This window comes from Topomyia yanbarensis, chromosome 3, assembly GCF_030247195.1.
Source record: "Topomyia yanbarensis strain Yona2022 chromosome 3, ASM3024719v1, whole genome shotgun sequence".
Classification (NCBI taxonomy): Eukaryota; Metazoa; Arthropoda; class Insecta; order Diptera; family Culicidae; genus Topomyia; species Topomyia yanbarensis.
The window spans coordinates 213,656,698-213,682,380 of NC_080672.1; the positions used below are offsets into that span (position 1 = coordinate 213,656,698).

A 25,683-nucleotide genomic window follows, 5' to 3' on the forward strand; every position below is an offset into this window, starting at 1 on the left:
GCCAACCTAATCCCGGCCCGGAGGGCCGAGTGTCATATCCCATTCGACTCAGTTCGTCGAGATCGGAAAAAGTCTGTATGTGTGTATGTATGTGTGTGTATGTGTGTGTGTATGTGTGTGTGTATGTATGTGCGTATGTGTCAAATAATGTCACTCATTTTTCTCAGAGATGGCTGGAGCGATTTGCCCAAACTTAGTCTCAAATGAAAGGTGCAACCTTCCCATCGGCTGCTATTGAATTTTGGATCGATCGGAATTCTGGTTCCGGAATTACGGGTTTCAGTGTGCGGCCACACAGAAATTTCTCATAAAAACTATAGGAAAAATTTAAAATAGAATTTTTATTTTTGATGCTAAATGTGTTCAAGGTGCATGAAACGTCGAGATTTGATGCAAACTCGAAAAAAAAATTTGACTACCATTCACTTTTTTGGATTTTGGCACATTTTTGCCTTTCTCATATAGAAAGGTTATGCAATCACTCTGAAAAACGTCAACCTAATCCCGGCAAATTTTTTTTTCGACTCGCTTAGGGTTTCTGGATGTTAACAGGGGCGTAGTTGATGGTTTACGGAGGGAAGGTTGCACCTTTCATTTGAGACTAAGTTTGGGCAAATCGGTCCAGCCATTTATGAGAAAAATAAGTGACATTATTTGACACATACGCACATACATACACACACACATACACACACACATACAGACTTTTTCCGATTTCGACGAACTGAGTCAAATGGGATATGACACTCGGCCCTCCGGGCCGTGATTAGGTTGACGTTTTTCAGAGTGATTCCATAACCTTTCTATATGAGAAAGGCAAAATTAAAAACAGAATTTTTATTTTTGATGCTAAATGTATTCAAGGTGCATAAAACGTCGAGATTTGATGCAAACACGAAAAAAATTTGACGAAGATTCACTTTTTTGGATTTTGCACATTTTTGCCTTTCTCATATAGAAAGGTTATGCAATCACTCTGAAAAACGTCAACCTAATCCCGGCCCGGAGGGCCGAGTGTCATATCCCATTCGACTCAGTTCGTCGAGATCGGAAAAAGTCTGTATGGGTGTGTGTATGTGTGTGTATGTATGTGTGTGTATGTGTGTGTATGTATGTGCGTATGTGTCAAATAATGTCACTCATTTTCCTCAGAGATGGCTGGACCGATTTGCCCAAACTTAGTCTCAAATGAAAGGTGCAACCTTCCCATCGGCTGCTATTGAATTTTGGATCGATCGGAATTCTGGTTCCGGAATTACGGCTTTCAGAGTGCGGCCACACAGAAATTTCTCATAAAAACTATAGGAAAAATTAAAAATAGAATTTTTATTTTTGATGCTAAATCTATTCAAGGTGCATAAAACGTCGAGATTTGATGCAAACACGAAAAAAATTTGACGAAGATTCACTTTTTTGGATTTTGCACATTTTTGCCTTTCTCATATAGAAAGGTTATGCAATCACTCTGAAAAACGTCAACCTAATCCCGGCCCGGAGGGCCGAGTGTCATATCCCATTCGACTCAGTTCGTCAAGATCGGAAAAAGTCTGTATGTGTGTGTGTATGTGTGTGTGTGTATGTGTGTGTGTATGTGTGTGTGTATGTATGTGCGTATGTGTCAAATAATGTCACTCATTTTTCTCAGAGATGGCTGGACCGATTTGCCCAAACTTAGTCATAAATGAAAGGTGCTACCTTCCCATCGGCTGCTATTGAATTTTGGATCGATCGGAATTCTGGTTCCGGAATTACGGGTTTCAGAGTGCGGCCACACAGAAATTTCTCATAAAAACTATAGGAAAAATTAAAAATAGAATTTTTATTTTTGATGCTAAATGTATTCAAGGTGCATAAAACGTCGAGATTTGATGCAAACACGAAAAAAATTTGACGAAGATTCACTTTTTTGGATTTTGCACATTTTTGCCTTTCTCATATAGAAAGGTTATGCAATCACTCTGAAAAACGTCAACCTAATCCCGGCCAAATTTTTGTTTCGACTCGCTTAAGGTTTCTGGATTTTAACAGGGGCGTAGTTGATGGTTTACGGAGAGGGGTTACACTCTCTCCCCTCTACTGTTCACTCCCCTCCTTTAAAAATCTCCTTAAATCACCCCTCAGACCACCACCTCATACCCCTCCCTTTCAACCCCATCATCTTTAAACCACCACTATATTACAAAGCATACCAATTTAAGCTGGGGAGTCATTCGTTCATGGGACTTTCGCCCTCCTCACATATCCATCCCCGCATGACAAAATGAGTTAGCAAGCAGATAACATTGATCTAATGCTGATTAGGCTAATGGAGTATGATATTTTTTTGTTTCAAGTGTTTCACCGTCGACACGTAGCTCATCAAGTTCGTGGCTGGCATGCCATTGTGTATAAGTGCAAAGTGTACTAAGAATGTAATGGACATTTCCACAATTATGTTGAACATAAAAAGCCTCCGTGCCATAGTTTAGAGAAATGAGAAAGGCACAATTGCACCGCTAGGTGGATTAAAACAGGTTTTTCTCAACGGTTCGCTTTCGAGAGGTTTTTATTTGTTCTTTGGAATTAGGATTAGCGATAATAATTCAAATCAAGGATACTACTGGGAAGTCACCTTTAGAAAAAGTCGATTTTTTCGCTTTCCCATTGATTTGGTTTGAGATTTCTAGCACTGATGTTGTCCTATGCTGATTTGGGCGATTCTCTGAGTCCTGCCACTATCCCATGTAGTGTGTGTTATCAAAAACATCGCGAAGCATCAAGTTCTAAATATTCTCGATCGATATAATATCCGAAGAGAGTGATAAGAGTTATAAGAAATGTCTCATCACACTGTTAGGTGGATTAAAAAGCGTTTTTTAATTTACACATTATATTTAACATTTGGTAGACAACCCTATTTTCATATTTTTTCGGTGCACCATATGAATAACACTTTTTGTGCTTTATATTTATGTATTTAAATGGTAAGGTTTTTCTTTAAAAACCGCGACACGTATAAACGATCTAAATAGTCAATGGACAAACATGGATTCACGCTTGAAGTCTGGTAGAAAACCCATCTATGACCGCATACCACATCCGAACCGTTATAAATTTCGATTCCGTCAATGAAATATTTTCAAACTTGCAGGGGATATACTTGATTACTATATCTTTCGAATGCCATGTCCTAAATAAGTAGACAAATATTTTTTGTTTATAGAGATAGGACCAAACCCGTGGGTGTTTGCTGGTAGCCTTATGAAACGTGTCATAAAACTTCAAATTGCAATTTCTCTCGAATCTCTCGATGGATCATTTTGAAATTCACTGAGAAGATGCTTGTATACTGTACCTTTCGAATGCCGTATGACAAATTTATGATCATTTTTGCCTTTCTCATATAGAAAGGTTATGCAATCACTCTGAAAAACGTCAACCTAATCCCGGCCCGGAGGGCCGAGTGTCATATCCCATTCGACTCAGTTCGTCGAGATCGGAAAAAGTCTGTATGTGTGTATGTGTGTGTATGTGTGTGTGTGTATGTATGTGCGTATGTGTCAAATAATGTCACTCATTTTTCTCAGAGATGGCTGGACCGATTTGCCCAAACTTAGTCTCAAATGAAAGGTGCAACCTTCCCATCGGCTGCTATTGAATTTTGGATCGATCGGAATTCTGGTTCCGAAATTACGGGTTTCAGAGTGCGGCCACACAGAAATTTCTCATAAAAACTATAGGAAAAATTAAAAATAGAATTTGTATTTTTGATGCTAAATGTATTCAAGGTGCATAAAACGTCGAGATTTGATGCAAACACGAAAAAAATTTGACGAAGATTCACTTTTTTGGATTTTGCACATTTTTGCCTTTCTCATATAGAAAGGTTATGCAATCACTCTGAAAAACGTCAACCTAATCCCGGCCCGGAGGGCCGAGTGTCATATCCCATTCGACTCAGTTCGTCGAGATCGGAAAAAGTATGTATGTGTGTGTGTATGTGTGTATGTATGTGTGTGTGTGTGTGTGTATGTATGTGCGTATGTGTCAAATAATGTCACTCATTTTTCTCAGAGATGGCTGGACCGATTTGCCCAAACTTAGTCTCAAATGAAAGGTGCAACCTTCCCATCGGCTGCTATTGAATTTTGGATCGATCGGAATTCTGGTTCCGAAATTACGGGTTTCAGAGTGCGGCCACACAGAAATTTCTCATAAAAACTATAGGAAAAATTAAAAATAGAATTTTTATTTTTGATGCTAAATGTATTCAAGGTGCATAAAACGTCGAGATTTGATGCAAACACGAAAAAAATTTGACGAAGATTCACTTTTTTGGAATTTGCACATTTTTGCCTTTCTCATATAGAAAGGTTATGCAATCACTCTGAAAAACGTCAACCTAATCCCGGCCCGGAGGGCCGAGTGTCATATCCCATTCGACTCAGTTCGTCATGATCGGAAAAAGTCTGTATGTGTGTGTGTGTGTGTTTTTTTTTTACAATGGAGAAGACCTTTATGTCCTAGCCCAGTACACGTGCTAACGGTAGGGTCCAATCTACCACACGGGGTGCACTGGGGGCGTGTCGGACTCGAATGGTGACCAGCCATTAATACCGACTAAACTCCATTGGGCTCCGCCATCATTCCTCCCAGGAACTACCTCTCGGTATTACTTCTGGGGGGATGGCTGTACTAAATGTACTCATTCACTCTCACTCACGCGATCATACATCCTGTATGAGGCTTACTTGGGTGCTCTCTCAATCACACTTTGATTCACTCTCAAACACTCCCACATGAGGCTGACTTTTGTGCTCACCTTTTACGTTCCATGCGAGGCTGACTTGTGTGCTCACCTTACTCATTCCTTGCCAAGCGTACTTTTGTGCTCGCCCTACCCATACATGTGAGGCTGACTTGGGTGCTCACCCTATCACCTGATTCACTCTCAATCGTGCCACTCTATTGTACCTTTGTCACTCCCTCTGGCATCCCATGTGGGACATTTTTCTTAGGCCCCACTTCTGACATACCATGCGAGGCTGACTTTTGTGCTCACCTTTTTCATTCCTTGCTAGGCTGACTTTTGTGCTAGCCTCTACCAACCTGTGAGGCTGACTTTTATGCTCACCCTTAACATGCAGTGTGAGACTGACTTGGATGCTCACCCTTTCACTCCTCTGCCACGCCATGAGGTATCGATAGCTTAGTTCCAACATACTACGCTACGACCCTCCCGTCTTGGCATGAGGCAGTCCACTTATACGCCTATACACTCACTCTTCTGTCTTGCTTCGGGGTGGCTGGGTTTACCCCTTACGCGGTTGCCATTCGCTGCGCCAACCTACCTCGGCATGAACAGACCATTCACTCTCTTATTTTGCGCTTGTCCTTTTTCGCTCCAACTAACCAATCACTAGTTAGCCGTGCCCGCCGTCTGTTGCTCGGTTCGCCAGATTACCTGTAGCCTACTGGCAATCTGGATGGTAGCAGCCGAGACTGCGTTCCACTTCTCCACCGTTTGACACATCCGCTGGATAAGGGTATCCGGGGTTGTGTCCCAGCCACAGACGTCAAGCATTGCTCTTCTTTCGACGTCGAACCGATGACATACGAACAGTATGTGTTCGGCAGTTTCATCTACACCTGGGCAGTCCGGGCAGACTGGGACCTCCGCGTGCCCGAACCTGTGGAGGTACTGACGGAAACAGCCATGGCCTGACAGGAATTGTGTCAGGTGGAAGTGAACTTCCCCATGGGGTCTTCCCACCCAGCTCGATATGCTAGGTATCAGCCGGTGGGTCCACCTACCTTTCGAGGAGTTGTCCCACTCACGCTGCCATCTGGCGACCGAGGTCACCCTGGTGCGCTCGCGGGCTCCCCTATTTCCACGTAGCTCAAAGCACTCCTCATCTTCCCGAATGACCAGCCCGACTGGCATCATGCTCGCTATCACGCAGGATGCATCGTGTGATACCGTGCGGTAGGCAGATATCACTCTGAGGCACATCACGCGGTAGGTGCTCTCCAGTTTCTGTAGGTAACTGGTTACCCTCAGTGCTCTTGACCATGACGGGCCGCCGTACCTGAGGATAGATACGGCAACGCCTGCCGGTAAAATACGTCTACTGGCGCATACCTTTGAGCTGTTGGACATCATTCTCGATAGTGCCGCAACAGCAGTCGACGCTCTCTTGCACGTATAGTCGACATGGCTGCCGAAGGTCAGCTTGTCGTCTATAATGACTCCGAGAGACTTCAGACTTCGCTGTGAAGTGATCGCGACTTCTCCCACATGGATAACTGCATGTTGTGCCGACTTGCGGTTGTTGACGATAACTACCTCCGTCTTATGATGAGCGAGCTCCAGGCCTCTCGCGCTCATCCATTCCTCCACCGTGCTAATCGCGTGTTCTGCGGTTAGTTCTACCTCAGGAATTGACTCCCCGTAGACCTCCAAGGTTACGTCGTCGGCAAAGCCGACGATCTTGACCCCAGGAGGGAACTTCAGTCTCAGAACCCCGTCATACATGAGGTTCCATAGCACCGGGCCTAGGATCGAGCCCTGCGGGACTCCGGCGGTAATCGGAACCCTTTTCTGACCGGCATCGGTCTCGTATATCAGTACGCGGTTTTGGAAGTAACTTTCCAGGATCCGGTACAGACCCACCGGTAGGCTAAGCCGGTGTAACGAGAGCGCGATGGCATCCCAGCTTGCGCTGTTGAATGCGTTCTTCACGTCAAGTGTCACTAACGCACAGTATCGAATACCTCGCCTTTTTCGTTGGATCGCTATCTCGGCAGTATTTATCACTGAGTTGAGAGCGTCCACTGTGGACTAACCCTTCCGAAAGCCAAACTGGTTGCTTGACAGACCGTCCGTACCTTCCGCGTACGGGGTGAGCCTGTTGAGAATGATCCTCTCAAGCAGTTTGCCAGTCGTGTCTATCAGGCAGATTGGTCTGTACGCCGATGGGTCGCCTGGCGGCTTCCCGGGCTTCGGCAACAGCACCAGTTTCTGCCTTTTCCATCTATCGGGGAAACGGCACTCGTCAAGACATCTCTGCATAGCTAGCCTGAACATGTTCGGGTTCGCTATGATCGCTGCCTTGAGAGCGTTGTTCGGAACTCCATCCGGCCCTGGAGCTTTGTTCATTGCTAGGGATTTAGCCACTGCGAGTAGTTCTTCGTTCGTCACTGGAGCCACCATTTCGACCGTGCCCGCACTGTCTCGTAGTGCAGGTGGCCAGGGGCTTGTGGCTCGAGACGGGAAGAGTACTTCGATAATCGTTGCCAACCGGTCCGGAGACCGTTCTGGGGGTGAGGAGCCCCCTTTGGTCTTGGCCATCACAATCCGGTAGGCGTCACCCCACGGATTCGCGTTGGCACTCTCACACAGGTTGTCGAAACACGCTCTCTTGCTGCTTTTAATAGCCTTGTTAAGGGCTAATTTCGCAGCTCGAAACACTTCACGGCGGTTCTCTCTTGCATCCTCGGTGCGAGCTCTTTGCATCCTACGTCTAGCTCTGAGGCAGGCTGACCGTAGAGCTGCAATCTCGGCACTCCACCAGTATACCGGGCATCTACCGTTTCTTGGCAGTGTTTTTCTCGGCATAGTGGCGTCGCACGCGCGTGATAGAACAGCTACCAGCGCATCCCCGCTTAGACTGTCGGTGTTGGCCTCCAGTCCCAGGGCCGCGGTGAAAGCTTCGCTGTCGAAGTTATTGGACTTCCACCCGCGTACCTGACAGGGATCTCCCGCCCTCGGATGCTGCACACCATAGTTGATCTTAAAGCGGATTGCTAAATGATCACTATGGGTGTAGCCTTCGTCTACCCTCCATTCCATGCCTGGAGCCAGACTCGGGCTGGCAAAGGTCAAATCAATCCACGCCTCCACTCCGTTTCTACGGAATGTACTAGCGGAGCCATCATTAGCTAGCACAGTATCGAGTTTCGCAAACGCTTCCATTAGCGCTTGACCCCTGCTATTTGTACAGCGGCTGCCCCACTCCACTGCCCAAGCGTTGAAGTCTCCCGCTATTACTACCGGTTTCCGGCCCACGAGGTCCGACGAGAGCCTGTCGATCATCTGGTAGAACTGTTCTATTGGCCACCTTGGTGGGGCGTACCAGCTGCAATAGAACACACCATTGATCTTGGCAATCGCCACACCCTCGGCGGAGGGGTGTATTACCTCTTGAACCGGGAACCTTCCCGTTGTACAGATTGCCACCATTCCAGACCCGTCCGACACCCAATTGCCGTTGCCGGCAGGGATGCTGTACGGGTCTGATAAGAGGGCGACATCTGTCCTCGACTCCGAGACCGACTGCCACAGCAGCTGTTGGGCTGCTGCACAATGGTTAAGATTTAGCTGTGTGACTCTCACGGCTTCTTCTTATTTAACTCGCTGAAGGGACACGAAGGTCCGCCCATAGCATGTTTATGGGCTTGCTTCTTGGAGGTGCAGATAAGGCACTTATATGCCTTAGTGCACCCCAGCTCTTTATGCCCCTCCTCACCGCATCGACGACATAGCTTGCTCCTGTCTAAGCCTTTGCATTCGTAAGCTTTATGGCCGGATTCTAGGCACCGATAGCACCTGTCCACTGAAGGCGGCTGGGGTATACTAATAGGGCATACCGACCAGCCGATCTTCAGCTTCCCTTTCTCGGTTACCTTTTTGGCATCCGCATTCAGTAGCCTGAGGTAGGCTACTTGGGTGCCAGAGGGTCCGTCTCTCAATCGCACAGAGGCCCGCTCGATTGTGACGTCGCATTGCTCCTTGACGGCTGCGACGACGTCTTCTGCGGTCGTGAACTCGTCCAAGTGCTTGCACTGGAGAGTTGTTTCCGCACCTAGCGACCTGATTTGGGCGCCCTCACCAAGGACCTCTTGGGCCAAGGCCTTGTATATTGCACTTGATTGTGCGCCTCGCTTCAGCACCAGGAGCATCTCTCCCGTGTTGGTGCGTCTTACGCTACGCACATCCTGCCCAAGGGCCGAGAGGCTTTCGGCCGCTTTCATCGATTTAAGGACATCGGCGTATTTGTCCTTGTCGGTTTTTAACCACAAGGCTTCGCCTCTGTCCTTGGCCTTCCTCGCAGGCCGCGGTACCTCCGGTTTCGGTGCCGGCTTTTTCTTGGTAACCAGCGTCCAGGGGTTTGAGCCCCCCTGCCCCGGTCGTGCCGGGTTGCTGGTACCATCGCTCTCCACAGCGAGGTCACTCTCGCCCTCGCTTACCTCACCCAGGCGGCGTTTGACCTTGACGGTTGCACGCCGAGTGGTGTCGGTTTTGGCACCCTCTCCTGGCGACTTCCTAGGGCGCTTCGCATTCGATGCCGTCTTGCGATTGCCCTTTCCTTTTCCCTTCGAGGGGAACTCGGTCGCCGCTCCGATCGACGTGGCTGCTCCGTAGAAGGTAAAGGCCACTGTCTGTGAGCCTCTATTGACCTTCTCTCTTTCCTCCCTATTGGAGGCCACTGTCTGGGTTTCTCTGTCGGGCCTCTCCCGACATTCCACCCTCTCAACATATGCCTGCTGTTCCTGTCTTGCGACACGAACAGCTTTCCGGAGCTCCAGAAGGCTCAACTTCAACTCCTTGGCTATGTTCTGCTTTGCGCTAGCGAAGTCGATTATAGCATCGAGTTGCTTCGCTACTTTGCGCATCGCAGCTATTGGCCCCTCCGATGCATTGGTAGGAGTATTGCCTACCGCTGCTGGGGGGTCACTGGTGCTTTCGAGTGCAGCACTCATCGTTCCACTACTCTCCCCACGGGGGGGAGACCTCGCCAAACCACCTCTTGCGAAGGGGTTTGGCACCTCCGTCTGTTTATTTTTATTTTTATTTGCCTCCATGTATAGTCCCACGAGTAGCGCGAAAGATATATGTCCGCCACGCCAGAGCTCCGCATTAGCGTGGTAAGGGACGCTTACTGTGGGGGTTGCCCAGGTACCCCACAGGCTCCGTTAACGATCGAGCATCTTTTTCACCCCCTCGATCACTCATCCCTCGGCACGGGTCGCTTCACGCCTTGGAATTGGGGTTATGCCCTACCTTGCTTTACGTGGTGATCTCGGCCCGGATCATCACAACCATCCTCCTTTACCAGGGCTTTGGACCTGTAGCTCTGGATCTCAATAGTTCCATGTACGTATGTTATTACAGACATGCTACTATTGGGATCCGTCATTCGCTAGCGGAGTTTGTATGTGTGTGTGTATGTATGTGTGTATGTATGTGTGTATGTATGTGTGTGTATGTGTGTGTGTGTATGTATGTGCGTATGTGTCAAATAATGTCACTCATTTTCCTCAGAGATGGCTGGACCGATTTGCCCAAACTTAGTCTCAAATGAAAGGTGCAACCTTCCCATCGGCTGCTATTGAATTTTGGATCGATCGGAATTCTGGTTCCGGAATTACGGGTTTCAGAGTGCGGCCACACAGAAATTTCTCATAAAAACTATAGGAAAAATTAAAAATAGAATTTTTATTTTTGATGCTAAATGTATTCAAGGTGCATAAAACGTCGAGATTTGATGCAAACACGAAAAAAATTTGACGAAGATTCACTTTTTTGGATTTTGTACATTTTTGCCTTTCTCATATAGAAAGGTTATGTAATCACTCTGAAAAACGTCAACCTAAGCCCGGAGGGCCAAATTTTTTTTTCGACTCGCATAAGGTTCCTGGATTTTAACAGGGGCGTAGTTGATGGTTTACGGAGAGGGTTGCACCCCCCCTCTACTGTTCACTCCCCTCCTTTAAAAATCTCCTTAAATCACCCCTCAGACCACCACCTCATACCCCTCCCTTTCAACCCCATCATCTTTAAACCACCACTACATTACAAAGCATACCAATTTAAGCTGGGGAGTCGTTCGTTCATGGGACTTTCGCCCTCCTCACATACCCATCCCCGCATGACAAAATGAGTTAGCAAGCAGATAACATTGATCTATTGCTGATTAGGCTAATGGAGTATGATATTTTTTTTGTTTCAAGTGTTTCACCGTCGACACGTAGCTCATCAAGTTCGTGGCTGGCATGCCATTGTGTATAAGTGCAAAGTGTACTAAGAATGTAATGGACATTTCCACAATTATGTTGAACATAAAAAGCCTCCGTGCCATAGTTTAGAGAAATGAGAAAGGCACAATTGCACCGCTAGGTGGATTAAAACAGGTTTTTTTTTGTTTATAACGGTTTTAGGAACACCGTTATTGTGGTTACTGACAACTCCATGAAAGTTGATTTGATTGTGGGACGAAGATTTCTTCAAGACAATGGTTTTTGCGGATTAGCTTTCCTTCCCGACTGTACGTATGACGTCGAAGCGATGAGGAATGGTTTTGATGGCGATATTGCAGAGGCAAGTATTTTGTTTGTTGATGCGAATGTTGAGCTCGACATCGGTGATACAGTCGAAACTAGAGCGTTGAGTGGTTATGTTTACTAACTCTTCAAGCGTGATTATTTGAACCGTGGCAAACCTCGAGAACTTTTGATGAAGCACTGCATGGAAAAGATGATGCGACTCCTTTGCGTCTCAGTGATTACGAATGTAAGCAACAAAATAAAATCGTGAGGGATATGTTGTCCAACGGTATTATTCGCGAAAGCGAGTCTCCATATTCTAGTCGCGTAGTTTTAACCCGGAAAAAGAGCGGTGAGTACCGTCTATGCGTTAATTTCAAACCGTTGAATAAGTTGGTTGAGCGGAATCATTTTCCCTTACCGATAATCGAAGACCTGATCGCGAAACTTCAAGGTCGTAAATATTTTACGCTTCTGGACATGAAAAACGGCTTTTATCATTTTGGTATAGTGGAAGATTCCAAAAACTATCTATCATTCGTGATGGAAGAAGGCCAGTACGAATTCAATAAATTACCGCTCGGTTATACGAACTCCCCGTCGATATTCGCGCGGTATGTGATGAAGGTGTTAAAAGAGTTTGTTGATTCTGGGGAAATCGTTGTATTTATAGATGATATTCTTGTAAGCTCTGCGCCTATTGACAAACATTTAGCTTTGTTTTCGAGGCTTTTTTGTACGCTTTCCGATAACCATATCGAACTTAACGCGAAAAAGTGTTCCTTTTTGAAACCCGGTGTTGAATTTCTTGGTTACTACGTTTCTTTCAAACAGATTCGTCCGAGTGAGAATGTGAGTAACTTTCACGTACCGACAAACGATAAAGCGCTTCAACGCTTCTTAGGGCTGATGAGTTACATTCGTAAGTTCATTTACCGATAAAATAACATTGCGAATCCGTCATACGAATTACAGAATCGGCGCGGATCGGATTTCAAGTTCGGCGCGAAGCATTTCGAGTCGTTCGAAAAGCTTAAAGATGCATTAGTCTCGAAACCAGTTCTGAGCATTTACTGTCCGAAGCTCATAACGAAGCTTCATACAGACGCGTCGTCAAACGGTTTCGGTGGTATTCTTGAACTGCGTCAAACGTACGATAACCGGTTTCATCCAACGATGTTTTTCTCGCATGAAACCACAGCGGCCGAATCGATTCTTCATTCTTTCGAACTCGAGACGTTAGCTATCGTCTACAGTCCGCAACGTTTCCGTGTTTACTTATTCGGTATCCATTTTACGGTTGTGACCGATTGCAACTCTCTTAAAGCGACGTTGGATAAGAACGACATGGATCCAAAAATTGCGCGCTGGGCTCTTTTCCTCGAACAGTTTGATTACGCGATCGTGCATCGTTCCGGAACTAAAATGAACGTGGACGCATTGTCGCGTATGTATTCATACTATGTTGCGTTTCGGCTTCGCCTCATCAGAAACCGACACTAACACATTGTCGGAATAGATTAGCGCCGGCTTGACGCAAATCCCTTAAAACTAAAACACACTATGTGTTTCAATCAAACGACTGATCAAACGTGATGTCCCGTTCGAGCAGAAGTTCTGTTTATGCCGATGAGACACAAGTGAAGCCGAAACTTGTCTTGGCTTAGCAGGCCTATGCGAAAGCACTATGCTATATTTCACCCTAAGGAGGAAAAATTGGTAAAAACCAAAATTTCTCACTAGGGTGAAAATTTGTTGGTAAAAACCAGTCTTTGTACAGGAGGGCACAAATCCTTATTTCATACTATGTTGCGTTTCGGCTTCGCCTCATCAGAAACCGACACTAACACATTGTCGGAATAGATTAGCGCCGGCTTGACGCAAATCCCTTAAAACTAAAACACACTATGTGTTTCAATCAAACGACTGATCAAACGTGATGTCCCGTTCGAGCAGAAGTTCTGTTTATGCCGATGAGACACAAGTGAAGCCGAAACTTGTCTTGGCTTAGCAGGCCTATGCGAAAGCACTATGCTATATTTCACCCTAAGGAGGAAAAATTGGTAAAAACCAAAATTTCTAACTAGGGTGAAAATTTGTTGGTGTTACTCGACAGCGACAGAAAATAATTAAGTTTTATAAATCCTCGAATTCCTTTATTAGGATTATAAAATTCCTAGTATATAAGTAAACAATGTAAGAATTAGGTTAAGTATAGATTAGTTTCACTTACGCTTAGTATTTCTAGCTGTCGGGTAACGGCGTATCCTAACCCGCAGGTATGACGTAGCTCTAGTACAGTAGTTTTCCTAATCAATCATAGGCACCTGAACGTGCGATGTATGATCCTGCTGTATTCGAAATATGCGGAGTAATTATTTAATCCACAGCACTAATAGCAATTTTAAAGAAAGCTCACCTTGAACTATGTACGTACTAATCACTAACCTATCCGTACTATACTCGTGATTGGTATACACCCTAGCTGTAATTTTTTATTAGGTTTAAGTTGTAGGTTTAATTCAAGTAATTTAAGTTCAATAAATCATTTCTCACCTAAGTAGTAACAATTTAGATATAAGTTTTAGTTAATCCACTAGGTAGTATAATAAATAAGTTAGATTTAAGAAAATAATTTTGAGACGGTCTCCTAACACGCTGCACTCGCTTTGCCAATTGTTTTTTCCTCTCGTTGGTCGCTTGTACAGCTTGCCATCCCATGGTGGGTCACCTTCAGATTCGCTGACGATCCCTTGGCAAGGGATTATTTGGTACACTGTCGGTGTGTGTTGTTTTATATGTGGGGCGTGTGGGGCTCGTCGGTCGGTGTAGCGCAGCCAACACTCCCCCCCGCAATGCGTTGAGGATCCTTCGATGGCGCATTATTAGGAACGCCTACATCGAGTACAGCGAGCTTCACTGCTGGCCTTTCATAGATACCGCTGGTTGTCTGGACTGTTGCTCGTCTAACTTGCCCACCTGCTGATGGTGTGGTGGCGATGACCCTTCCCTTCGGCCAACAATTACGAGGAAGTTTTGGATCAGTGATAATAACTATATCGTTCACCTGGATGGGCTTTATTTCTGCGAACCATTTTGTCCTGCGTGTAAGCGTTGGTAAATAATCCTGGAGCCACAGCTTCCAGAAGGAGTTTGCTAGGACTTGTGAAACCTGCCAGTTGTTTTTGAGTGTGATGGCTGTATCGTCATGGGGAACCCATGCTCGTAAGCCATTCGATGATCCCAGTAAAAAATGATTAGGAGTCAACACCGGTGACTGATCATCATCTATGGGAACGTCAGTAAGCGGTCGCGAGTTGATAATATTTTCCACCTCTGTCAGCATATTAGCAAGCACCTCATCGGTTAGGGCTCCCTTGGTTTGCAGCTTGTACAAATTTTGTTTAACGCTGCGTATAAGGCGCTCCCATGCTCCCCCCATATGTGGGGAGGCCTGCGGAATGAACTTCCATTCAGTGTGTGTAGTGGTGAATTCTTTCGACAGGCATTCCATGTCGAGGTTTTGCATGGCGATGTTTAGTTCCTTACTCGCTCCTTGGAAATTAGTTCCACGATCACTATATATGACTGCTGGCACTCCTCTTCTTGCCATTATATTGCGTATGGCCATAATGCAAGATCCTGTAGTCAACGTATGAGCAACTTGCAAATGAACGGCGCGAGTGGTTAGGCAAGTCGCTAAGACCCCCCAACGCTTTTCACTTCTTCGCCCGATTTGTACCGTCATTGGCCCAAAGTAGTCCACTCCCATGTGTGTAAAAGGGGGGCTATAGGCGGCAAGTCTAGCTGGAGGTAGAGCACCCATCAACGGGGGTTGAGGAGCTGCTCGCTCGATTTTACATCGCTGACAGTTTGTTCGTATGTTTTGGTAGGTCGATTTCAGTCGAGGAATGCAGTAGCGCTGATTTATCTCATTGATTACGGTTCGATGATGATATTTTTGATGTGATTCCGAAATGATCAACCTCGTTATATGATGGTGGCGTGGAAGAATGACTGGGTGGGACGCACTCGCGTTTATGTGCATACACAGTTTGGTTCTACCTCTTGCTCTCATGACATCGTTTTCGTCTAGATACGGATTGAAGCTTATGATCGTACTATCGGTTTCGTGAAAGAATTGCAATTTCTTCTGCAAAGGCGCTACCTTGGGCTAACCGGTAGAGGAATGTCTCGGATCTGATCAGCTCGACTTGCTGCAAAGGTCCATGTGTACGTGGCTTTCGTTGGGCGTTATTTTTAAAGTTGTCCACGGTTCAGAAAACGTAGGCCATTCGTCGTAGCAATGGCATCCATTGAAAGAAATTTTCGATGGTAATTATTGGTTCTGTCTCCACGCTGTGGACGAGTAGATGGGGGCGAATCTCTTCAGGTGTAGATCCAACATTTCGTGGAATAGCCGGCCATTCTGCTTCGAACATCCAAAGAAAGTCGGGACCGCGAAACCAGCGACTAGAAGGACGCAGATCTGGTTGCTTTTTCCATTTTGTGCCTTCATCCGCAACATTCAACTTCGTTGGTACCCAGCGCCACTCATGAACGTTAGTTGTTTCGAGTATTTCGCTAATACGGGCCGCGACGAATTGGCTATATCGCCGATGGTCTGAATGAAGCCAACAGAGCACGTCCCTCGAGTCAGTCCAGAAATATCGTCTTTTCACCGTGATAGATAACGACTTTATCGCTGTGTCTGCTAATCTAACCCCTAGTATAGCTGCTTGCAATTCTGATCTAGGAATGGTCAAAAACTTTAATGGAGCCACTCTCGTTTTCGCTGCTACTAGTGCACATTCGATTACGCCTTTGTGTTCGTATCTGAGGTACACTGCCGCTGCAAAGCCGTTCTCACTGGCGTCAACGAATGTATGCAGTTGTACGTCAGTATCGTCTCCTGTGGGTGTCAACGTTCGGTAGCATCGAGGAATGTCTATCTGTTCTATCAGCGGTAATACGGACAACCACGTCGACCACTTTTCGAAGTGCTCATCCTGGATTGCGTCATCCCAGCTGATTGATGATCGCCAAATATCCTGTAGTAGCATTTTTAAAAACATCAGCATATGAGCTATCAATCCCAAAGGATCGAACATCAGCATAAGGGTGCGAAGAACTTCTCGTTTCGTTGGCCGACGGCGACCGGTGAGTAGATCTCTATCAAAGCGAGGGGAAATTTTGTAGGTGAAACTATCCGAGGATGTATTCCACCACATACCGAGCACCTTTTCTGTAGTGGTATCTTCACCAACACTAAGGTCTTTTTCATTTGTAGTAGCTTCGTTTAATGCAGAGAGTACAGCCTGTGAATTTGAAATCCAATTTCGCATTTCGAAACCAGCTGCGTTGTGGATCATTTTCACGTCACGAGCTAAACTTATGGCATCTTCTTCGGACTCTACACTTACGAGCATATCATCGACATAATGACGCTTAGTTATAGCCTGAACGGCTGCAGGATGATACTGCTGAAACCTTAATGCGTTTCGGTTTTTCACATATTGAGCGGTACTTGGTGAGCAGCATGCCCCAAATGTCATCACCTGCATGACATAGATACTTGGGTTCGTATCAGTCTTGTTCTCCCTCCAAAAGAATCTCTGACAGTGCTGGTCATCTTCCTTCATTAAAACTTGGTGATACATCTCGCGAATGTCTCCAGTGATAGCTGTTCGAAATTCCCGAAACTGAACCAAGACTGATAGTAGAGATACAAGTTGGTCGGGACCTTTTAGAAGAACTGAATTAAGTGAGATGCCATGAACGGTAGCTGCTGCATCCCAGACGAGCCTAGTTTTTCCAGGTTTGTTTGGATTAACGACGGGAAACACCGGGAGATACCACGTACGAGAATGTGGAGCCTTTAGTTCGTCTTGGCTCAGCTTCCGGATATATCCCTTTTCCACGTAATCTGTGATTTTTGAGTTCAGTGTGTTGGTTAGAATGGGGTCCCTCTGCATTCTCCGATCAAGGCACTCCCATCGCCTTAGTGCCATTTCCTTGCTATCCGGAAGCCTAATGTTGTCGTACTTCCAGAGGAGTCCAGATTCGAAACGACCGTCCTTCTGTCGAGTGAGCGTATCTAGCATGTTCGAGGCTCGTTGCTCATCGTTTGATAAAAGTGGTTTTTCCGTACGTATAATTCCTAGGCTATCGAGTGAAAAATACTCTTTCATGGTGCGGTGAAGATCCTCGTCAAGGCCTTCACGGCATTGGCATTTGTTCAAACTATGGTAGTTTACGAAGTAGTCTGGCTGTCTATCTTCAGAACAACTACCGTAGACGACCCAACCCAGTCTTGTTTTTACGGCAATTGGTTCATGCAACTTTCCCTCGCGACTCTTCAAAGCGTGAGCAAGGTTTGCGTGGTCCAGGCCAATAAGTATTCGCGGGCTAACATTGTAGTATGATTCAATGGGTAGGTTGGAGAGGTGTTCATATTTCTCCTGTAAATTTGCGGCTAGCAGAGTCTGAGAGCGAAGTTGCAAAGATTCTATAGTTTGCACTCCGGAGAGTGTGTATTTTGCCGTAGAATTATTTACGCTGGATACTTCTAGCCCTACCTTCTGGGACATAATTTCGGTTCTTCGCGTGCCGCCTGTCCATTTTAGACAGAGTGATTTAGTTGGTCCCTTCACTCCTAGCTCATCAGCTAGGCCTTGCTCCATTAGTGTCAACTCGGAGCCGTCGTCGAGGAAGGCATATGTTCGGATTGCTTTGGTCGGGCCGTATGCGATAATGGGTACGATCCTAAACATGATCTCAGACTGCGCCTGGTGAACATTGCAGCTCGTTTCTGAATTTGCCATCGAAGAGGTTATTTCCGGTATGGATGTATTCGCTCGTTGCTTTTCGTCGTGAAGAAGAGGGTGGTGGAAATAAGAACATCCGTTAGTACCACACGGTCTTTTTAGTTTACAGGAACCGTTATGCTTACGTAGACATGTGCGGCAGAGTTTGCATTCTCTTACTGTACCCCATCTGGAGTCGTAGCTAAACTCAATGAAGCGGTGGCATTTTGCTATATAGGGGCAGTTTCCCTTGCAGACAATGCATACTCGGCTTGACGCGTTCGCGGGGATTAGTTCTTGGCTCGTCGGGATTTTAGGTAGCTCAGAGTTATCGGATTCTGTTTCTGAGTGGAGATTTAGAAATCCGCCTTTTTTGCTATTGCGAGATCTTTGTTCGCTGCTTGTAGAGTGCATAACCGCACTTACATCTTCTGCGGTGGAATAGAGCCATCTGCTGAAGTCTAGAAGGTTTGGTGTCGGTGTTGTTTCTAGAATACTTTGCCCAATCAAGCTTCAGCGTTGATGGTAGTCTTTCAACCAGTTCGTACCTCAAGGAAGCGTTATACACGAAGTCGTTAACCTCACACGCCTGGATGGTTGATACCAAGTTTTCTACCGTCAGTGCGAAGTTGACTACCGTCTCCAGCTTTTCGATATTAGGGAACGGTAAGCTACGAATTTTTTTAATGATAGCTTGAACAATTGCTTCTGGTCTGCCGTACAACATTTTTAGTGTAGATATTACCCCTGTCACGTTGGAGGGATGGAGTAAACGACATAGAACTGCCTCCAAGGCATTTCCTTTCAGGCATTTCCGAAGTCTCAACATATTCTCCTCGTTCGAGAAGCCACACATTTGTGTTGATGTATTAAACATGGAAAAAAATAGTGGCCAGTCCTCAGGATTCCCGTAGAAGTCTGGGAGATCCTTTGACACGGCCTGTCGTGCCGCTAATTGACTACGATTCAGCGTACACATCGTCTCGTCGTCATAAGCAGTAGCAGGATGGCTATGTAACCGACGCAGGGGGTCGAGCGCTGACCTGGGATGAATTCATTTGTACGTTGAAACGTTGCCGACTGCCGCGTAGGGCCCGGTGGTTGTGTTTCGAGGCAGTTAGAAGCAGTAAGCTGACCGATAGTTTGTTGAGATTGTTTGACGGTTCGAGAAGATGTCCGCCTGAGGTTCTGTGCCATGTGCTCTGTGGCCGTTTGTGACTTCGGTGCGGCTGGCTGAAATTCGATCTCCTCTCCCGCAAGGCCAGAATCCGCATCTACACCACAACGGTCGGTGTCGGCTATCCACTGACCTATCTTCGACATTCTCTCGCACGCTGAGTCGACGTCACTTGCCAATATGGAATCGTCGCTTTGTAACTCTTGGAGAAGATCGTACTTCTCGTTCAGGTATTCGTCGAAGAATTTCCGTTTTTCCTCTAGTTTTTTCAGCTGCAGTTCAACTATTTTTCTAGAACAGCAGCTACTGCTTGATCTTGACTTAGATTTTAGTTTTCCAGCTTGAGTTTCTTGTGTGACAGGATCTCGTTGAACATTGGATGAGTGGAGTTGAGTTTCGGTTGCAGCGCGTTGTTCGGGTAGAGTGTTAGTCTGCGCTGCCTGGCAGCTTAAACAGGTCCAGTTTTCCTCGGCAATTCCAGCAGATACTTCAACGCAAGAGAAATGGTACCACTCATCGCATCTGTCACACTGAACCATTCTACTATTATCTCGTTCGTAGCACAGAGCGCAGTGATGATCTTTCCGAGCTCGGCGTGGTGGGTTACGCCTAACGTTAATTATTTTTGAGCTGTTGATTGTGGGCATAGCAATGTGCTCGGAGGTCGGTCTAGTTGACTTGCGAATTGCTCCTTGCTCAAAGTTACCCTTTGGGTTATTGAATGTGTATCTATTCATGTCCATAATCGGAGGAAATAGCTCAACAGCAGTTATTTGCTCCGTGACGGGGGCGTCAGCACTGCGACGAGAATATAGTTCCTGTAGGTGTACAGCGTTCGTTTGTGCTGTCGCGATTTATGGAGTGTTGTTCCCGCTACGGCCAGTAATTGAGCCTACTGTAGATCCTGGTCTTCGGATGGACATCCTTCGCATAAGCGAATTTTATAATGTTACTCGACAGCGACAGAAAATAATTAAGTTTTATAAATCCTCGAATTCCTTTATTAGGATTATAAAATTCCTAGTATATAAGTAAACGATGTAAGAATTAGGTTAAGTATAGATTAGTTTCACTTACGCTTAGTATTTCTAGCTGTCGGGCAACGGCGTATCCTAACCCGCAGGTATGACGTAGCTCTAGTACAGTAGTTTTCCTAATCAATCATAGGCACCTGAACGTGCGATGTATGATCCTGCTGTATTCGAAATATGCGGAGTAATTATTTAATCCACAGCACTAATAGCAATTTTAAAGAAAGCTCACCTTGAACTATGTACGTACTAATCACTAACCTATCCGTACTATACTCGTGATTGGTATACACCCTAGCTGTAATTTTTTATTAGGTTTAAGTTGTAGGTTTAATTCAAGTAATTTAAGTTCAATAAATCATTTCTCACCTAAGTAGTAACAATTTAGATATAAGTTTTAGTTAATCCACTAGGTAGTATAATAAATAAGTTAGATTTAAGAAAATAATTTTGAGACGGTCTGCTAACACGCTGCACTCGCTTTGCCAATTGTTTTTTCCTCTCGTTGGTCGCTTGTACAGCTTGCCATCCCATGGTGGGTCACCTTCAGATTCGCTGACGATCCCTTGGCAAGGGATTATTTGGTACACTGTCGGTGTGTGTTGTTTTATATGTGGGGCGTGTGGGGCTCGTCGGTCGGTGTAGCGCAGCCAACAGTTGGTAAAAACCAGTCTTTGTACAGGAGGGCACAAATCCTTATTTCATACTATGTTGCGTTTCTAAGGAGGAAAAATTGGTAAAAACCAAAATTTCTCACTAGGGTGAAAATTTGTTGGTAAAAACCAGTCTTTGTACAGGAGGGTACAAATCCTTATTTCATACTATGTTGCGTTTCGGCTTCGCCTCATCAGAACATAAACAGAACTTCTGCTCGAACGGGACATCACGTTTGATCAGTCGTTTGATTGAAACACATAGTGTGTTTTAGTTTTAAGGGATTTGCGTCAAGCCGGCGCTAATCTATTCCGACAATGTGTTAGTGTCGGTTTCTGATGAGGCGAAGCCGAAACGCAACATAGTATGAAATAAGGATTTGTGCCCTCCTGTACAAAGACTGGTTTTTACCAACAAATTTTCACCCTAGTGAGAAATTTTGGTTTTTACCAATTTTTCCTCCTTAGGGTGAAATATAGCATAGCGCGTATGTATTGCCTCGTAATCGAAGAAACGAGTGAGTCGAGTAACGTTTACGTGAATCAAATAAAAGATCCGAGAATCGTGAAGATTAAATCCGAATTGGAGTTAGCGGAAAGTAAGGCCTACGAAATACGCGATAACTTGTTTTCCGTAAATACAAGAACCGTCTCCTTTTGTACGTTCCGGAGAACATGGAAGATTCCGTGATCTTCAAATACCACGATAATCTTCGCCATTTCGGGATTGTTAAGGTTAGTGAGCTTATCAAAAGATCATATTGGTTTCCCGGTATCGCGACGAGTGTGACTTGCATATCGTTCAATCATAAACAGAAAAAATAGATGGTCCGTTACAACTTGTTGACAAATCTAACAAACCGTTCGCAACGATCCATATCGATCATTTTGAAATTGTACCCGACGAAGACTACAAACATTCGCGAAACGATGAAGCATTTGAAGTCGTATTTCATCTCGTATTCAACGCCCGATGTTCTCGTGTCGGATAGAGGTATCGCGTTTACTTCAGATCTTTTCAAAGCGTTCGTTAATGATCATGGGTTTCGACACTAGCTTGTGGCAACAGCATGTCCGCAGGCTAACGGCCAAATAGAACGCTATAACACTAGTTTACAAATTTTGGGTTAATTGCATGAAGTTAAGAAAAAAGGTATTTACTAAGTCAATTTTGGGTCGCTGAGCACGAAAATCATATCCATTTTCTTTTTCAAAGAACCGTTTTCATGATTTTTTTTTTAAAAAATGTGTTTTTGAGCACTTTTTGCAGTTTTTGGTCAATATCTCAGGAACAAATCTTCCAATTAACACAAACGACTCGAAAGGTATTGATGTGCCCATTCCAAAAATGTATAACATGTTAGGATAAAATGTCAACAATTTAGGGTTAAGAGCAACCAAAGTCAAAAAAAGTAGTGTTTGGTAAAATTACTGATTTTTAATTGATTTTTCATAAAAAAATAAATCGGCAAAAAAATCTTAAAATCTTATGTGACAGGAAAACTTCTCACGTGAATTTTAAGCCAAAGATCACGAAAATCCGACAAAAACTGGTGATGTTATTAGGCACCGAGTGAAAATTGCTCTGTTTTTCACATATCTCTTTAGGTCTTAAATAAGATTACACTAGTTTACAAGAAAAATGAAGTTACGAGAAAAAGTGTTTCCTAACTTATTTTTGGGTCGCTTTATACGAAAATAATACTCTATTTCTCTTTCAAAGAAGTTCGATTAAAAAAAAAACGTTTTTCTTTTGCTTCCGCTTTTTTGTTTTTGATCTATTTTTTATTACAGAAAAATATTTTTTCATATTTACAGAATATAATTTGACAGATTTTACAATTTTAAGGTAATCGCGATAAGCTGAGAAGAAAGGTGATTCCTCAGTTAATTTTGGATCGCTGAATACGAAAACCAAGTCCATTTTTTTTTTTCTAAAGAAGCATTTTCAAAATTTCTTTGAAAAAGGTGTTTTGGTCACTATTTTAGTTATTTGTTAATATCTTGTTCAAATAGGATCCGATCGAAACAGTTCGAAAGGTATTGGTGTGCCCTTTCCGATAATGTATAATATGTGTAAATCAAATCTCGACATATGCGACCGTACACTAATTACGTAAGGCATTTTTAGAACATTCCAACCTCCCCCTCCCCCCAGATAAGAATTCGTAAGAATTTGATGAACTCCCCCTCCCCAATACATAAGATCTTATCATGATTTTCGCAATTAAAAAATCATATTGTTAATTCATTAAATAAGATAGCGAAAACGATACTTATAGAATTATTTCAAGAAAATTCATGACAAAATTTAACTGCATTCATCTGTAGTAATTTTAGTTGCATCCAGTAGAACAACTATTGGGTGATATTTATTAAAGCCAATCTGGTCCAAATAATCTGCTTCGCTATATTCCACTTCCTTTGAATCTGTTTTCTTGAGATGCAGAGCTCATAAGAATTTATAACCTGTTCTGGCATGAATTTGTTCTGAGCTCCAACTGTGACGATTATCGTACGCATAGCTCTGACATCTTCGAATTTTCTTGAAGTAAAATATAGTTCACACACTGGAAATATTCGGCCCACAAGATCAGTCACCATCGCATGACAGAACACACCTTGCGGTTTGAACAAAAAGTTTGAATAGAAGGATATTGGACCATCAACACGAAGAGTGTCAGCACTTCTTAACTTGTAAGGTATACTGTGACCCCAGTTCCCGAACAGAACAATGTGCCACCAAGCGTCAAGAAATTGATGTAACTGCTCTAACACCATCGACAATTGACCCATTCATGCCCATGTTGTTTGTGGACAACACCGTTTTTAAACAGCTATAACTTTTGATTGAGGCGAGATTTGCTCACAAAAACAAGTAGGCCTCATTAGTGTGATTATTGCCTTTAATTTGAGTATTAACAGTTACAAGGATCAGTTCTAGAACTGAAGTTATTGCAATTAGTCTGATTGGATTCCGATGGAGCAGTGCTGCTAGAGACAGTTTGTGTAGACGACGGAAAATGATTTTTTCACATATCTTCGTTATGGTGCAATATTATTGAAAACTGATAAAAAATAAGCAATTTAGACTGTAGTTGGCTACGTTTTCCACGTAATTGGACTATTGTAAGTATTCTAGGAGAATTGTATTAAGCATTGGAAGGTAAAAATTGACCAGCTTCTAGTACTGCCATGGAAGCACCTATCTTTATGAAAATGGGCTTTTCGTGTATCTTGACCCCACCGTATTCAAGCAAAAAAACGTTTTTAATCCACCTAACAGTGTGATGTGACATTTCTTATAACTCTTATCACTCTCTTCGAATATTATATCGTTTGAGAACATTTAGAACTTGATGCTTCGCGATGTTTTTGATAACAGGCAGGACTCAAAGAATCGCTCAAATCAGCATAGGACAACATCAGTGCTAGAAATCTCAAACCAAATCAATGGGAAAGCGAAAAAATGGCCCATCAAATAGACATACCAACGAATTATTGTTAATGCTCTGTCAATAAAATATCTAAATTGTGGTGGGAAAACTGAATTTTCCTAAAGGGGTTATATATTGTACTGAGCCAAAGAAATCGAAATTTTTTTTAATCGATTTGATGTTTATACTTTACTCAAATTTCCAACGCGACTGAGAACTAAGAAATCAACGCTTTTTCTTGAAAAGGGCGATACTAGCAGTGATACCATTCAAAGAAAATCAACAGTGAATATTTCCAGACTTGGTTTTATTTCCTATTTAAGACTATTGTGTTTTTTATATCCTAGATTGCATGATTCAGTGATCGAAACCCAAAACTTCATAAAGTATTTGAAATCATTAAATTAAAATTTGTTTTTGCTATTGAAATTGACAAAATGATAGTATCGCCCCTTTGATGATTGTTTACTTTTTCGGTCCCACCTATCAGCATTGAAGTATCGCCCTTACGTTTTACATTTCTTATAAAAGAAATGTATAGAATTCGCTCAAACTTTCAAGATTTTTTCCGAGGTCCGGAGGGCCGAGTCTTATATACCAATCGACTCAGCTCGACGATTTGGGACAATGTCTGTGTGTGTGTCTGTGTGTGTATGTAACGGACAAATTCTCATTCGTGTTTCTCAGCAATGGCTGAACCGATCTTATCCAAACCAATTTTAAATGAAAGAACTAAAAAACAGTATGAACGCTATTAATTTGTTTTTGATTCTGATGTTTAGTTTCCAAGATATGAATGTTTGAATGCGTAAAAATGGCGTTTTTTGCAGTTTTTTCAGATTATCTGCCGAAATTGACAATATAGATTAATAATTCATATGTTTTAGACAGCTTTAATGAATTCCTTTCGAGCAAGCTATAGATTGTTGCAATCGGACTATTATCAAAAGAGATATTTAACATTAAATGCGGGCGAAAGATTTTTATCATTTCCCATTGCCAGAAGTATGACCAAAAACATGTAATCTATTATTAACGCCAAAACGGCTTATTTCAGGTCAATAGTATCTTCGGAGAATTTAATGGAGGTAATATGCCCTTTCTTTCGGTATTGTGCTTTTGCTGATTAATCCCCCTATGAGTGAGATATTTTCACAAATTTTCTTGGAAGTGATTATATCGAAATGCTGCCTTCAGCAAATTTGTAGCTCTTACTTTTGCGAATAACTTTACTGAAGACTTCAAACATCTATTTTGAATACTTTAAAAGTTATG

The 25,683-nt window shown here is 43.9% G+C and overlaps 1 protein-coding gene across 1 annotated transcript; it reads right to left on the reverse strand.

Annotated features, from left to right (window-relative positions):
• Window positions 1–15,581: 15,581 nt before the first annotated feature.
• Window positions 15,582–18,837, reverse strand: LOC131687632 (uncharacterized). Its single transcript, XM_058971718.1, has 2 exons — window positions 18,537–18,837; window positions 15,582–18,034 (listed from the first exon to the last, which is right to left on the reverse strand). Exons 1-2 carry the CDS (start codon window positions 18,835–18,837, stop codon window positions 15,582–15,584), a joined length of 2,754 nt encoding a protein of 917 aa, XP_058827701.1.
• Window positions 18,838–25,683: the final 6,846 nt, after the last annotated feature.